Source organism: Rhea americana, unplaced genomic scaffold (genome assembly GCF_003343005.1).
Source record: "Rhea americana isolate MKP2758 unplaced genomic scaffold, rheAme1 scaffold_703, whole genome shotgun sequence".
In the NCBI taxonomy this organism is placed as follows: Eukaryota; Metazoa; Chordata; class Aves; order Rheiformes; family Rheidae; genus Rhea; species Rhea americana.
Genome location: NW_028186872.1, coordinates 8,158 through 23,947, shown reverse-complemented (window position 1 = coordinate 23,947; position 15,790 = coordinate 8,158). Strand labels below are relative to the sequence as shown.

Below are 15,790 nucleotides of genomic sequence, written 5' to 3'. Positions count from 1 at the left end.
CGCCGTGCTGCGGGAGGCCGTGGAGGCGGTGGTGAGGAGCTTCGCCAAGCACACGCAGGGCTACGGCCGCGGTGAGCGGGGCGGAGGGGGCGGCTGGGCGGGGGGCACCGGCCGGCCGCGCCTCGGAGCGGCGAGCGGCGGCCCGGACGCGCCTTCCCCGAGCCGGGCCGCCGCTTTCCCCCGTGTCACCCCCCGCAGGCCGAGCTCTCTTCTCCCTGATTCCTTCCCCTCGTCAGCGCGGGCAGCGGGGGTCTGTCCTCCCGCGCCTGGCGGCTTTTCTCTGTCCCTTCTCCCCCCTCCACCGCCCTTGCCCTGCTCTGGAGCTCGGGCCTCTCCCATCCCGTAGGATCTGCGAGGTTTCCCTCGCAGCCTTGTGCCCCGGGTTCTCCTGACCAAGCCCTTCTTCCTCCTCTCTTTCCCCCACCTCATCCCTGTTGTAACCTGTTTTCCCTGTTCCGTGCTGTTTTTCCCCCTTCTCCGACATAAGGCAGCTGTGTTTCAGGTGTGGGCCTGTTCCAGCCCTTCTTCCTTCCCTGGTTAAGCACTTGGAGATTGCATTGCACTGAATTTTCATTGCAGCCTTGTTGGTCCTAGAGCAGCACAGGGCAAGGGCCCTGCTTTCTCTTGCTTCCTCCCACTGAGCTTTGAGCACCCTTTTGGCTGCAGGAGGGGGGTCAGGAGTCTCTCCCACAGCTGCATCCTGATGTTCCCTATCCTAGGCATATTCAGTTTGTCCGTGGGCTATGTGTGAGGGATCTAAAAGGGTAGCCAAGACACTCGTGGTGATTGTCATTAGGTTGAATGTTGGTACAAAGCATTTTTGTGCCACTTAAGAGAGTTTTCAGATGTCTGCTGCTGTCTTGATGCCTGTTGAGGGAGAACAGTAGCTGAGAAGCTTCCTCTCAGACTTCCAGAAAGGGTGCAGAGAGCTTTGATAACCCACCTCAGCCCTGTTTTGGGCTGTGTTAAAGATGAGGGTAGAGAGGCAAGGCGAATCCCTGTTCCAGTCTGCTCTCTCTGGGGCTGCTCGTGCCAAAAATGAGGACGTGAGTAAAGTGACCCTCAAAGTAAAATGGCTGAGGCTGTGGTTCTTCTGRATCTGCTTTTTCCCTAAGGAGTCTAGTGGTTTTAGAGGTCAAGCTTGAGAAACATTAATGGGTCTGTTTTTCTTAAAGAGCTGTGTGTCCTCTTAAATGCAAACTTCTGTTTTCAAAATATCAATCGTTTCCAGATAACTAATTGGACTTTTCTTTTTTCTTTTGTAAGAGTAGGCATTAAGGAGAGAAGAAAAGGTAGGAGTATGCAACTATATTTGACCACAGACAGGCACAGGAGCTTGAGTGGRGAGACAAATCCTTAATTCATGGTCTAAAGCTGAGTAGGTTTTGCACTTACACAGTACCTGTAACAGGTAAACATGTGATAATGGTTAACTAAGAGAAAGTGAAGGGTGTTTTTATTGATGATTCTACTTGTATGTTAGTGATTTAGTCCTCTGTATATAACTTCTTTATGTGCTATGTAATGCTAGGATGAAAAAAAGGTCACTTTTAAATGAAGCTAGCAGCTAATAGGGCTCTTGCTGGGCAATCACTGGCATTCCTGGTGGCAGTGATGTTCATAAGAAGCCCCTCTGCTCCATGACTTGCATGGCTGCATCTTACCTATTAAAAACACTGCTTTACAGACTGCRTGCTGGAGGATGCTGTTGTGGGGATGCACCACACTCCATCTCTGTGGGGCTCCCAGTGTCGCCTCAGAGGCGCCCATTCATGTGAGAGCCCCGCAGAATAGGCTCAAATCTGGATTTCTTGTACGTTCCATCTGGTCCTCTTGGAAGAAAAGTGCGGAAGCAAGAGAAAAGGTTAAAACACATATTTTACTGGCACTGTGATGGAAAGAATCTTCCACCCCACCCGAAAGGAGACACTTTGCAACTATTTTGAGTTCCCGACTTCCGGTTATGGCAACAGGTCCAATAGACACAGTCGTGCACTTTCAAATGGTAAATGCTTGGCAGTCAGTGTGACTTGAATGCAGTGGAACCGCTGCTCTTCTGGCTCAGGAGTAATTCGACACCATGTGGAATCACTTACTGTTCCGTGTTTAATATGCAAGTCAGATGTGCTATCATATACACAATGCGGGGATACGGGGTTATGCTCCAAAGCAATAAACAGATATGACTGATTGTCAAAGCAGGCTCTGCTTTGTGTCTCTGACTCCAAACTTCTCTTCATCCCCTTTCTTTGAGTGGCAAATCTAAGGAGGAGCTGGTTAAGCCTCTGGAAAGAGCAGCCGCATGTGGCTTATGCAGTGCTTTGTAAATCTGAGGGTCTCTCCCATGCAGGCGAGCTGCAAACTTGTTTCTAGATCAGCCTTTCCAGTTGCTGCCACTGGTGGCCCTCATAAATGCAAACAAACAGAAAGGATATTGATTATGCTGATAGTAAGAATTCCAGTTTTGAGCTGGCTGAAAGACTTGTTCTACTTACAGGCATTAAAATACCTTTATTTAAATGTTGGATTTCCTGTTAAACAAGGAAATCCTTGTGAAAGACACAAAGATAMAACCCTTGTCCTGCACCTCTTGCTGTCAAACCCTCCATCCATCTTTCTCTCAGCATCCTGTCTAGCCTGCATTTCATGTTCCTTATCAGATGAGAAATTCTTCAAGGTGCAGAAGGTGTCCCTGCTTTCTAGAAACCCTTACACTCACAAGCATGAGATGTAACAGAATTTGGGATGCTTTCTGAAAAGGGAAAACAAACTTCACATCTCCTGCYTCTTTCTTCAGTATTGCTGTTTTGTGATGGTGGTACAGAAGGCACTAAGATGATGGGAAGATGGGGGTAAAGAAGCAGGGCTTTTTAGCCAGGCTCCTTAAAACTTGCAAATCATTGATCTAGAGCAAATTAAAAATAGGATTTCACTTTTCACATAGCTATGGACAATGGCACTGTGGTATTTAGCATGCTGCAAGAAGCGCTCAGCCAGTGTTTGCCTGCTCAATATGGATGTGACATGCATAGTATTGTAGATGGAGCTATGCTGAAGAGGATGGGGCAGATGGGTTGGTCTCTATTCGTAGCAACACGGTCTGCCCTTCAGCCTTATAAAAGCATATTGTTCTCAAGTGTTTTGTAGAGTTTCAATTAGGTATTTCACTCTCTAATCTCCTTAAATTGTCTTCCCTGTGGCAGCTGGCAGCAATGATTGCTGTCTGTGGAAGAAACCTCTTCTGGATACGTCTCAGCTGTCTGACCTATTGCACTAGTTGCTAACAAAGTACCCTGCATTACAAATAGCCAGCGTCTAACATAGAAGGACTCTCATCTTGAACTGAAAACACAAGTTCTGTGTGTGTGCTCATTGCACAGCATTTCCTTGTTAACCTTCTCTTAACACCAGCTTCTCAGGCTTAATTTAGTTAAGCTAAGCTGTAATTTTTCTGAATTTTCAGAATAATTGAGTTTGTCATGAGAATTTGCATTGCCTGATACAGCTCAACTTTCTCTGTAGTTATTGGTGTGTGGTCGTTGCTGCAGAGTCTCTGTTGCCCTGTGCCAAATGGTCTCTGAAGCTGTTATTGAATCAAGCATTGTCTCCAAATCCCCTGTTGGGGATTATGTGCATGAGTTATACTGTCAATAGAGAAATTTGCCTGCCTGTGTGTGAATTCTGTGTGCGTATGGGTGCACTGTAGACCTGGCAAAGAACTGTGTATTGTTTATATGGCTTTTTGTCAGCCTTCAGTAGAAAACTGCCCCTGTGTTGCATGTTTAATAAAAGAAACTAAGCTTGAAAATAATTCAAAGTGACTGCTTCATTAACAAATGCCTTGAAAAGACTGCATTTGAAACAGGAGTGAAACACTGAGTAAGGGACTCCTGCACTAGTGACTTGAAGCCTTGCTTCTTTTTATGGAGAGTGATTGGAACAAATAAGAGGCAGTAAGTTCAAGCTAGTTATCTTCCTGAAAACTGCCTGGCTGGAGACCTAAAGCATTACAGCACTGTGTGGGCAACCAAGAAGCTAAGCAGGGCGGCTTATGATGGACTTAGCATCTTGCATGTGTATGTGTCCTCGAAGTGACCTCCTTGTTTATCTTACCTTGGGAGACTTTGAAAACAGGAGCCACATCTTGCTTGTGAGTCTGCCTTGCTGTTATCTGCACTGCATGAATTCTCTTGCAGCTCCTTGCAGGAGAACTTACTTGGTGTTTTTTTTTTATACTTGCTTTTTGTTTTGTTTAAAAAGTAAGTTTAAAAGCAAGTAATTGCTGGGGTGGAGACATTTTAACAGATGTTCCTGCATTAGCAAGGAGTTGCCCTAATCTATTTTGCAGGTTGCCTTACTTCAAAGTGACTGCTGAGATGGGAAAGGGTTGGAGAYGAGTACTGAAAAAGAGTCAAGGGTAGGCTTTTCCTACAGCTACATGTCAAATTCTTCAGCATAAAAAGCAGCTTAGGACAAATCTGGTGGGACTTGGAGTACCAGAAGCTGTGAGATTCATTTCTCTTGCCCAAACCTTGACAAAGTAAAGAGCAGGTAAACTTGGAACAACTCAAAGGAAAATCATTCTCAAAACATTCAGTATCCGAAGCTGAGAGTTACAGGACAGCTGGCTTAGTGTTACAACTAACACTTGCAGTTCTTACATGCTTATTCAAGTAACAACAATATAATCTCATGGATTTGGGCTACAAACTGTCCTGAAGGCTGTCTGCGTTGATTGGCTACATATGGTGTGGAATAGCTGTCTTCTCAGCGGTGCTGGGTCATTAGAGCTGATGTATGCTTGCACCGCAGATAGCAAATTCAGTGCTCTGGAATAGTCTGATGCTTGCGTAAAAGTGATTTCCTTTGAAAGGACTGTGATTATTAAAGTCAAAGAACGTTGATGTTTTAGGCTTTGGTTCCCTAATAGGGGTGAAAAAATCAGACTAAATTCTGATTTTTAGCCATCTAAATATGATTCATGGCTATAGGGATTCAGGGCTATATGTGGTTACACATCCTTCCATTTTGAGTGATGCTGACACAATTCTCCTATTAGCTATTTCCATTTCCATCTCCTCTGTGCTATTCTACAGTCATTATGTTGCAGTTAAAACACTTCCACCCAAATTACAGTGGAGTTGTGTCTGAAGGCCTCAGCTGGCTAGCCTTCTGCCTTAGGTCACTTTTTTTCATCTCCATTGTACTGTTTTGAGCTATTTCAGGTATTTGATGTTTGGTGTAAGGGCAGGTGGTTTCTGCCCTTACGGTGGCAGTAAGGATGCAGGCRTCACAGGGGCTATCCAGACAAGTCAGCTGATTTTATTTTAGTGATTGGCCTTTATACTTGCAGTATCTTTCTCATCATAAATGTAAGAAGAATGTCAATATTGAGAATCACATGAGACAGGTGAGTAAACATGCTGAGCCTGTTAATAGCCCTTTTGGAAAAAAAAAATGCCTTGCTCCCCTGCTAAATTGCACCTTTTTTCAAGTACTCGTGTAAATGCTTTTCCCTGAATTTGCTGGAATGAAAAGAGCTTTTGTGTACGAAGCTGTGTTGTATAACTCACTGGTTCTCTTTACATCCTTGTTACTGTGAGGAATGTGTTTAGGTTGACATTGTGCACCTACAGCTTCCCTTGAAGCTGACGGTTCTTAACACCGGACATAGTTGAGCTCCCTGGGCAAGGCCCTGCTTGTGTAGGTTGGAGTGCACTAACATTCATGCCATTCTATTTCTGGATGTGGCTGCTCCTTGTGGGTGATACATTGGGAAACCAGCCTCCCAGGCCTTTTTTAAAAAAAATTATTTATTTTTTTTTAACCTTATTTCTGTTCTATTTTTGTCTTCCCAGTGAATGTTGTGGAAGCCCTTCAGGAGTTCTGGCAGATGAAGCAGTCACGTGGAGCTGATCTGAAAAATGGAGCCCTTGTGGTGTACGAGATGGTCCCATCCAACAGTCCCCCTTATGTCTGCTATGTCACCTTACCGGGAGGGAGCTGCTTTGGCAGTTTCCAGGTAGGATCACTCGGTTAGAGACCGTCTCCGCTAAGTAGCATGTTCTCTAAAGCAGTCTGACTTGGGTGCCCTTACAATTCCCTTTCCCATCAGAATGAGTACTCAGATGTCTTCCTGTGGTGCACACAGTGTAAACATTTTTTGCTAAGTTGAGGTTTGAGAAGGACATGGCTCTGACTGTAATTTCAAACTGGCTAATAAATGTCCATAATTGCCCCTACAAAACTCTACCCTACTCCAATCCTAGAAAGTTTGGCTGTAAATGTTACCTTGCTGTATGTACTGTGTTCCCTATAGGTGCTTGATTTGGACCCTGGCAGTGTGAGGGTGCTGAGATAAGATCCATGGTATCAAGGAAGACTGTTAAATGTTGGACTGACTGTTTTTAATACCTAGCTATCCTTCACAGGATTGAGCAGTTTGGTATATTTAYAGGATGAAGTTTGGGCAATTTAGTGGAGTAAGAGTTCCTTGCTAGGGCYCTGGATCTGACCCAGAACATCTCCTCAAGCTGCCAAAAGAATCTAGAAATCAAATTGTAACATTTGATCAATAGTTTCTGCCCCTTTTCTGTTAAAAKGAAAATGTCCAACCCAAATACCTCACCCAAAAGATTTAGGTCCAAAAATCACAAAGGATCCTGACTGCGTTTCAGATTCCTTTGCTGTAGTGGCTTTGGGCAGTTACTCTCTAGTCTTGGTTTGAAGAATGTTTCCAAAAGAAACAGTTGTAGCAGCTAAATGGTCTACTCATCCTGAAGAGCAGTCCCTGTGTTCAGAGTAATTTGGTTACATTTTGGTTTGAAGCAAATTAGTTTTGTTGACGATCTGATTGGTGGCATTTCCTGATCCAAATACTATGTGCTGAGTTCAGCTGCTTGTTTAATTTTTGTGTTTAGCATGATTGGGATAGCTGTGGTTTAAAACTAGCTCCTAATGATTTCAGGATGTCGGGGAGCACAGCTCTCCAACACTACACAACACTGCCACCTAATAGCTATTTGGTGTGTCTGGGGGAAGTTTGGTGTGTCGGGCCTAATTGATCTCAGTCCTCCTGCTGCCTTTCTGTCTTGACGGTGCGTGTCTCTCCTCAGTTCTGTCCAACTAAAGCTGAAGCCCGAAGGAGTGCTGCAAAGATTGCGCTAATGAACTCAGTTTTTAACGAGCATCCCTCTCGGAGGATCACAGATGAGTTCATTGAGAAGAGTGTTTCAGAGGCCTTGGCATCTTTCAACGTAAGGCTTTAAAATGCCTAGATGGCTGCAATTGGGACAGATTGACTGTGGGAAAAATCCAAAATGTGGGAGGAAAAGCTTTCTTTTATATCTAGAAATCTTTATAAATTTTTTTCAGTGATTTCTGAGTGTTAAAACTTCAACTATTGCTCTAACTCTTGTTCTCCTGCCTCTTCTCCTACGTGGTCCTAAACACTTCCTTTTTCAAGGGTGAATGTGCTGTCCTTCAGCTCAGACAGGACAGGATAGTAAGACTGAGATGTTAAATCATTTGTCTCTACTGTGATTGGATTACATACTTTGATTGGCTTTGCTTAAATCAAATGTTTTCCAGAAACTAAAGTTTCTAGTGAGGGAAGCATTGCATTATTTTTACTGCTCTAATGGATGGGCTGCCCTTGCTCGGAAATTGCAGCTCTTGTATGAAATCTCTTACAGGGTAATCGAGAGGAAGCTGATAATCCCAACACAGGAATTGGTGCATTCCGCTTCATGCTGGAATCCAACAAGGGAAAGTCAATGCTGGAGTTCCAGGTACTGCTTGTACCTTTATTAATATTATGGTTCAAGGGATGTTTGATGTAATATATGTGTATATACATGTACATACGTATGGTATTGCCTTCATATTGCATATGCCCAATCCTAGATGGGACTTTCTCCTTAGAATACAGCTCAGGATTTGTGACATTTTCAAGTGCTGTTATACTAACCCCTATATTTTGCGTTGGACTTCTCTCTGTAAATGCTTCTTAATACTCACGTGGCTCAGTGTTATGACTGGTGTTTCCAGTGTTGTACTATTATAGATAATTTGGGGTAGTGGATTGGTGTTGGTGCTTCAGGACTGTAGCCCTTATCCTGACTCAGGRTTTCGAGTGAGCTGTTTCATTTGTGTTTTTCACCCTGACCCTACAGAATTAGGAAGATTTTGCTTTCCTTAGGAAAGCTGGTGAAGATCTTTAATCCAAAGATATCTTGATTGCAAAATGAAGAGTCTTGATTAGATCTGTAGCGACATGCYCTCAAACCACAGCGGTATCTGAGCAGTCTTCCTATCCTATTGAAATATGCTCAGTCTGTCTCTCGTTATGACAAAACATCTGTGAAACGAAAAGTACAAACTGCTGAGGGAAACTGTTATAACACTTATCAGTTTTGGTTAATGGAGCAGAAGGAGTTAGTGCAGAACAGATGACTGAGAACAGAGATTTTTCTGGGCTTTATTCCAGCCTTTGTGAGGAAATTGCTCCTATGGGTCACTCCATATTTACCTGGGACCAGGGCACCCATGTAAATAAGACTGCTCAGAGCACTCTGAAGTCTACATTTAACTTGRTAACTTTTGAGCTCTGTCCTTGTTGTCAAGTGGGATGTCTGTCCCAGCACGTACAGACACATTGTTATCAATGTGTTTTGAGATTCATGGAGCCTTTTAAATTAAACATGGACTTCAAAAGTAACTTCAACTGAGTATTTTGCAGATGAGTTGCCTRTGATTGCACAAACTGATCTGTTGAGGAACTGGATTTTTAAAATAGGAGAAATAGACCCACAACACTGTACTCTGGATACTGAAGCAAAGCTTGGCTGCTTCTTAAAGTAGGCACCTTAAGTTTGTTGCGTTGCTGTATTTGGGGTTCTTTGCTGTAGGCAAACTTTTCCTGAAGCTGACTTCTTGCCTGGCTCGTTTCCCTTGAATGGAAATACTTGGTAGGCGGAAGACAGAAGTGTTTATATTAATGGTCCTGTTTACACAGGGCGACTCTGTTATGTATATTCCTTAGGCAGTGTTTGTATTTTAGAAAGCCTAACTAGTTGCTGTGAGTTTATGAAGCAGGATTCATGTGGCCGTGTGTGTGTGTGTGTGTGTGTGTGTGTGTGTGTGTGTGAGAGAGAGAGAGAGAGAGAGAGAGAGAGAGAGAGAGAGAGAGAGATGTTTGTTTGCAAAACATTGGATTGTCACCCGTTCTGACTGCTGATTTAGCTTTGAGGTTGCAGACGACAGAGGGAGTCTTGCATGCAGAATCCTAAGTTCTTGGGGCAAAATGAAGCATCGGCATCTTTGTCTCCTCGATAATCCTTTCATGTGGTAGAGGGATTTTGTCCAGTGGCCTGAGCCAGGCTTTGCCCTTGCTTCCGGGCTCCCAGGACGTTGATGATGCCTGCAGTCTCCCTTCTGTGGCTTCTCGTCTTTTTAATATAAATCTTAGTTGGCTAATGCTGGAAGTGGTTTGTTTATGGACTCCTGAAGTTATATATATGTATATGTATATACATATRCATTTCCAAGTGTGTGATCCTTGGAATTACAGAGGGCTGGGTGTGGTGGTACAAGGTCCTTTTTAACCCTATGTTCCAGTAGCCTGAAACTATCTCGCCCTTTTGTTCCTCATAATGCTACAGCCTCTTCTGAAATGACCTCTCGTGTATGCTAGTGCATGTGTGCAACTCTGGTACCCTTTTCTGAATTCTTGAGAAGCTATTGTTGTTCAAAATCTGTGTCCCCACAGTCTGACTGTCTCTTGCCATTGCAGGAGCTGATGACAGTCTTCCAGTTGTTGCACTGGAATGGCAGCCTCAAAGCCATGCGAGAGAGGCAGTGCTCACGGCAGGTGAGTTTGGGCTGTGGGTGTCTCTCTCGAGCTGTGCTTTTGCAGTTGTACTCTAGGTGCACTAGGATGCACAAGTCCATCCTTAAGCTCCTTAGCTGGTAAGGAAGCCAGATGCTACTAAATAATGCGTGTCCCATTTAGTGACTTGTCTTTCCTAAGCTCCCCTGCGTATGTCCATTACTACCAGGAAGTGCTGGCTCACTACTCCCATCGCGCTCTGGATGATGACATAAGGAACCAGATGGCCATGGACTGGGTGAACAGGGAGCAGAATAGCCCAGGGGCCCTTTCCAGAGAGCTGGCTTCAACGGAGAGAGAGCTGGATGAAGCCCGCCTGGCTGGGAAGGAGCTGCGTTTCCATAAGGAGAAGAAAGACATCCTGATGCTGGCAGCTGGCCAGCTGGGGAGCATGCACTCCTCCAACTGCTAGACTCTTGTATGCAAGTCATTCCACTCCCCCAGGCCTACTAACACCTCTACACTGATGGGATCTGTCCCATGTCACTTAACGCATGTAATGCCTCTTCCAGAATTGTGGCCCATTTGCACATTTTAGAGATTTTTTTTTTAATTGCCTGTACAGATTTTTATACTTCTTTTTAAACTTGCTTTTAGATCTACTCCTCTCCTTCCTATCTGCTAGAGAATTCCTTCTGTCACTTTAAAGAGTGCATTTAAAAAATGCAGCCTTTTAGTATTAACACTAAAGACCTYCAGTATACATGGGTACTATGTAATTGGCAGTATTATGTGGAAATGTAGCACTTCTTCAAGAAGCTTCTGTTCTTTGGAGCTGATGCATGTTGTGCAGACCTGCTTTTTTATTCTGCTTCTGTAGTAGAAGGGGTTCTGTCAAAACTCCTTCTTGATGAGCACAGTAATAATAATAAAAGCATTCTTTTTAACTCTRCAATGTAAGCTGCATTGGGGAATACTCCAAAGCACATAAAAGGGATTTAAAATTGGGATTTTGGTTTGGTCAGACTTAAGTCTGCAGATTGCTCTACAGAATTCCAGTTCTAAGCTCAGGCAGGATTCAGAGTTACCCCTACAACTGTCAGGTGTCTGGATCTGTTCCTGCTCTGGTCTTTCACTTGTAGGGTAGGCTATAGTTCATTTCCAAAGTAAATAACGCACCTACTAGCAAACTACAAAAATCCTGTGGTACTTAAGAGATTGGATTTAGCAGTTAATCAGTCTGCACCAGACAGCCTCCTGCTATGCTCTTTCTCAATCCTCTTTGGGTTCCTAACGGTGTTTCACCCAGTCTAGGAGGCTGGAGATGCTAAAGGGCTGTCCCAAATGCTAGCAGTTGATGATGGTATGGAGTGGCCAGTTTACTCAGCTAGAAATCAAGCCTTGGAGTTGTTTGGCTTCTCCCACTAGCCTGGGGAGATGAGGATTTTTGAAAATCTTGTGAGAAATAAGAGATGGACACGTTGTTCTCTCCAGGGTAGCTTCCAAACCGTACGTCGGACTTGGCCTTTTCAAGGAAGATTTAAAAAGCCTTGCCAGAATTCCAGACTTAGCCAGCAATAATAGGGGGGAGCTGTGCAGCCACTCTCCCTGAAGAGCCTTTCTATAAAGTCTTTGTTAACCAGATCTGTGTTTAATCCTTTGAATCAAAACAGAGGATCTACCCAGCCCCAGCAGCAAAAGCTCAGATAGTGCTTGGCCTGAACTGTGCTGTGCTTCTACCAGCCAGAGTAAAGGAGTCTGACCCTTGTGCCAAGAGGGGCTGTGCCTAATTAACAGCGCGCAGCGCTCTCCACAGCCTAGCTCCCAAGAAATAGTTGGCAGGGATGATTTTTAGGATTACTGGTGGATCGGAGAGCTGCTGCTTAGCAGAGAGCTGAGTAGCTCTGCAGATATCTTCAGCAGATCACACAGAGCACACCTTAATGTTAACCTGCGAGAACTTGGTGTGGGAGGAAGGGAATCGCTAGGCTGTACAAAATGAAGGTGTGGGCTAAAGGTTTGGTGCCTCTGGCCAATAGTGTCTATATAGTATAGCCTCAAATTGCAGAGTGGGAGGGAAAGTGTTCCACAAGAGTKTTGCTTCTCTTGGGGCTGGAGGCTCCCTGCTTTGGAGCTTGCTCCATTCTTTTCAGTAGTGGTGTTGGAACAAAACACTGCTGAGTTGAGAATCTCTATATGCACTATTTTTTTTAAATGAATAGTTCCCTGCTCTTAGTATAYGTATCAATACTAAATCTGTATGATGCTTAGATTAAAAAATACCCTTCCTGACGCTTGTGTCCCTGTAGCTCAAATTCACAGTCCAAGGAAGTAGTGATTTGTTCAAGGTAATTCTTGTATCGCTTCCTACTTTCCTAACGTATAGCCCAGAAGAGCCAGCAATGTCTCAGTGGGACTATAAATTGAAGACAGACTTCTTTCTTCAACACACTATTCAGCTTTGAGGTTTCTTTGGGCCTTTCCCCTGCCTTCCCCCTCCACCCCCACCCCAGTGACTATACTTGGGCTAGAGGTACAAAACCTTTGGGAATCTGACGGGTAGCTTTCGCTATTTCCATAGACATCCACCCCTCAACCCTCTCCTTTCTCTGAAGCAGCCTCTTACAGAGTATGTGTGAACTTAGAGGCACGTGGATATTCAAGCAATAGTCTTTTTTTGAAATTAAGATCAAAAAAAATGCATTATCTGTAGGTATTCTAGTTTTGTATTCTTGTCCTAACAAACCTATTTTGTTTTTATATATTTTTTTATATGCAGCCTTTTTACACAACAGTATTAATGTTTAATGCGTTTATAAATGTGATTGTAAATGGTGTGGAGTTTTTTTTTTTTTTTAACAGGTTGGTAATATCTAGACCTTGTATTTGGATTTAATCACCTGATCTAGAAATAGTGTGGAGTCTAACATCTTTCTATTAGCACTTCCACACCTGCGTATTGTGTTACAACACGTCATGTGAAATGGTGATTTATCTGACAGCCTGATCTTGCAAATAGGGAAACTCTTGAGAAACTTCACTTTTTGAGCAGATGGTGTAAGCAGGATTGGCACCCAACCGTGCATCTCCAGGCTTTCAAGTTGCTTTGACTTGTATCAGTGTTTTTCCCTGCATTACAGACCAGGATTTCTCATCTTACCCTAGCTRCTTCTCATGTCTCTAGCAACATGAGATGGAAAACGTGACACAACAGAAAGTTCTGAGACATCCAGTTCTTGGCTGATCTGGAATTGTCAGGGTCCACTTGAATTTTGCAAGTTGAAAAGGGTCATTTATTGTTGTAGAGGTTGATGGGCCAGAACTGRTGCAGTCTTGCTGCAAGAATCCTGATGCTTATTCAGGAAACCTTGTACACCCCCTTGTCCCTGAGTACAGCTGGGTGCAGCAGGGAGTTTGGATCGAGAATTGTTTTCAGACACCCCGCTGTCTGAATTAATACTGGCTTTTGGGTTGTGGTACAAGGCCCTCTCGATTAGAAAATTCTTTACTTAAATGTATGTAGCAGCACCTTAACAATCAAAATCTCCCCATAGAGACCTCGTTGGGGCGGAGGAAGTCTTCCTGAACAAAGTTTGTGCCCTACGTGTTAGGACTCTCAGTACAGCCGAAGTTGCACACACTGCTATTTGCATTGCTTACTAGTGTTTTGCATGTAGGGATCTTAATGGTTTTAGCAAAGCCCGTCTCCTTAACTCTCCTCTGTCCTGCAGCACTGAATTGTACACAAGCTGTTTCAGATGCCTTACTACTGCCAGCAGCTGCTCTGAAAGAAATCTAGGAGGATTATGTTGTTTCCACTGTCAAAGCCCAGGTCTGTAAAATRGGACATCCTGGCAGGAGGGGAAGGTACAGTGAAAACCTGATATACCCTTAGTTGTGTGTTGGCAAAACTGACACTGTTTCTCTTGTCTGCTGATCCGCTTGGAAGGTGATAACGCCCCTGCCCTAGGGACAAGGAAAGCTTTATGTTTTTTTTTGTTTGTTTGTTTGTTTGTTTGTTTTTTTACTTTGAGAAAGGTGGGACAAGTAGCTGCTGAAGCCATCGAGCTTGTTTTAAGATGTTGCAGCTGCCTCAGTAATGAACAAAAACAGCTAAGCCTCTGTCATCTGAATGTACCCCTACACAAAGCCTGTGTAGTAGGTGAGTGTCACCACTTTTCCCCTTCTTTTGGGGGTCAGAACAACACTAAGCCTAGGCAGGCCCTGGGCAGTTTTATATTCAATAGGAGCAAATATATAAAGCTGTTTCCTCTATTCAAATTACAACTTTATACCCCTAGAATGTCGTTTTCCCAAATCCTGAGGGAGYGGGCAGGGGGACTGGCCTTCAGCCYGWCCTGTGGCAGCAGCAGCTTTAATATCCTAACTTCTTCAGCATCCAAAATCTTGTCATCTTTGTGCTGTATAGTTAAATCCAAAGCTAAAATGATAAATCACCTTTCACGTGCCGTCCCTGCCTTTTTTCCATGTATGTCATAACATTCAGTACATCGTTGCATTTTGTATGTATAATTTTATACAATAAAGCAATAGATTTTGGGGTAGCTGTGGTGGTTTCTCTTTTCTTGAGAGGCAGAAATGGCAAATCCTGCCAYTGATTTGTTATTTGAATCTTTCCTAGCTAGTAGCTCGTGCACGGGGACAAACAAGCCTTTACAGCTTCCGCCCCAGGTGTGCACAGGCAACGTGCTGTTTCTTGCTGGACCAGTGTTTGTCCTCCTTTAATTCCAGCTTTCCTTCTGCTTGCGGAAGTGCTTTAGGGCCTGTTACTCTGGGGCTGGAGCCAGGCAGGCCTGGCCTTAGCAGCTGGCGACAGAAGCAGCCTCCGCGGCCGGGCTTTGCTGCAAGCTGATTTTCCTCTGCACAAGAGGCGCTTCTCCGGCCAAGGGGAGCGACGRGGCTCGGCCAGCCTTGCCTGAGCTCTTCCCTTGGCTTTCCCCGCTGGAGGGAGCCAACAGCTTGAGACGACTTAACACTCTTAAAGTCTTTTTTTTTTCTTTTTTTTTTTCTTTAACCTCATCCTTCCCACCCGTCAGGTCCCTTACGTGTCCCACCAGCTCTGCCCTTCTGGTGCCTTCTCAGGGTTGTAGGAGCTGCACAGCAAACAGTATCAGCACGTTTCCCCCCTGCCCCAGGACAGGAGGGTTCCCCCCCCCTTTTTTCCTGCAGTTTGTGCATTAATTGGTCTCGGGAGGGCTGAGCTCCTGCTGCCGTCCTTCCCCAAGGAGGAAAAGGAACTCGGCCTTGCGAAGCTTCGTCCCCCTGGAGCCGGGTCCCCGCCTGAGGCTTCTCCGAAGCCGTCCCAGGGCCTCGAAAGCGGCGGGTGGGAAGGTGGCCCGAGGCCAGGGCCTTTGGGGCAACCCCAGCAGGGCCTTTGGGGCAACCCCAGGGGCGAGTGGGCCCGGCTAGGGGGGAGAGGGAGGAACACGCCGCCTCCCTTCCCAACATGGCGCCCGCGGCCCGATGATGAACGCCGACCTCCCCAAGATGGCGCCGCAGCCGCGCGCCCTCCCCAAGATGGCGGCGCCCTGCGGGGCCCCTCCCGGCCCGGCTCCAGGTAGTGCTTCCGGCCCGCTTCCCGGCGTGCAGCGCGGCGGCGGCGGCGGCGGGGAGCGCGGCAAGATGGCGGACGTGCTGGACCTACATGAGGCGGGCGGCGAGGACTTCGCCATGGACGAGGATGGCGACGGTGAGGGCGAGGGGGTGGCGGGAGCCTGCCCGCTCCCACCGGCCGCCTGGGCCCGGCCCGGCCCGGCCCAGTCTCGGGCTGCTGCCTCCTCCCCTCGGGCCTGCTCGGGGGTCCCGGTTCGGGCCGCCGTCCCCTCCCCGTCGGGCCCTGTCACGGCGGGGCCAGTGCCCAAACCGGACCTGGGGGGACCCGGTTCGGGTCGTGTCACCCCTGTCAGCGCCCAGCCCGGACCTGGGGACCAGCCTGGCAGC

At 45.8% G+C, this 15,790-nt stretch overlaps 2 protein-coding genes across 2 annotated transcripts in view; both read left to right on the top strand.

The window, feature by feature from the left end:
• Positions 1-6: 6 nt before the first annotated feature.
• On the top strand, positions 7-14,394 carry LIX1L (limb and CNS expressed 1 like). The gene is made up of 6 exons (XM_085321724.1): positions 7-71; positions 5,859-6,022; positions 7,116-7,256; positions 7,695-7,790; positions 9,794-9,871; positions 10,059-14,394. The coding sequence occupies exons 2-6, from the start codon at positions 5,894-5,896 to the stop codon at positions 10,299-10,301; spliced, it is 687 nt and encodes a 228-aa protein (XP_085177850.1). The 5' UTR covers positions 7-71; positions 5,859-5,893; the 3' UTR covers positions 10,302-14,394.
• Positions 14,395-15,442: 1,048 nt separating this feature from the next.
• The window catches only part of RBM8A (RNA binding motif protein 8A), a 3,677-nt gene continuing 3,329 nt past the window's right edge, over positions 15,443-15,790 (top strand). Inside the window, exon 1 of the mRNA XM_085321721.1 lies at positions 15,443-15,539. Coding sequence (XP_085177847.1) covers positions 15,473-15,539 — 67 coding nt within the window. The 5' untranslated portion in view covers positions 15,443-15,472. The remainder of the gene's footprint in view (positions 15,540-15,790) is intronic.

Coding starts and splice junctions, on each gene's coding strand:
- LIX1L (XM_085321724.1), top strand. CDS start 5,894: ATGAAGCAGTCACGTGGAGCTGATCTGAAAAATGGAGCCCTTGTGGTG. Junction 7,257..7,694: donor AGGCCTTGGCATCTTTCAAC/GTAAGGCTTTAA, acceptor AATCTCTTACAG/GGTAATCGAGAGGAAGCTGA. Junction 7,791..9,793: donor AGTCAATGCTGGAGTTCCAG/GTACTGCTTGTA, acceptor TTGCCATTGCAG/GAGCTGATGACAGTCTTCCA.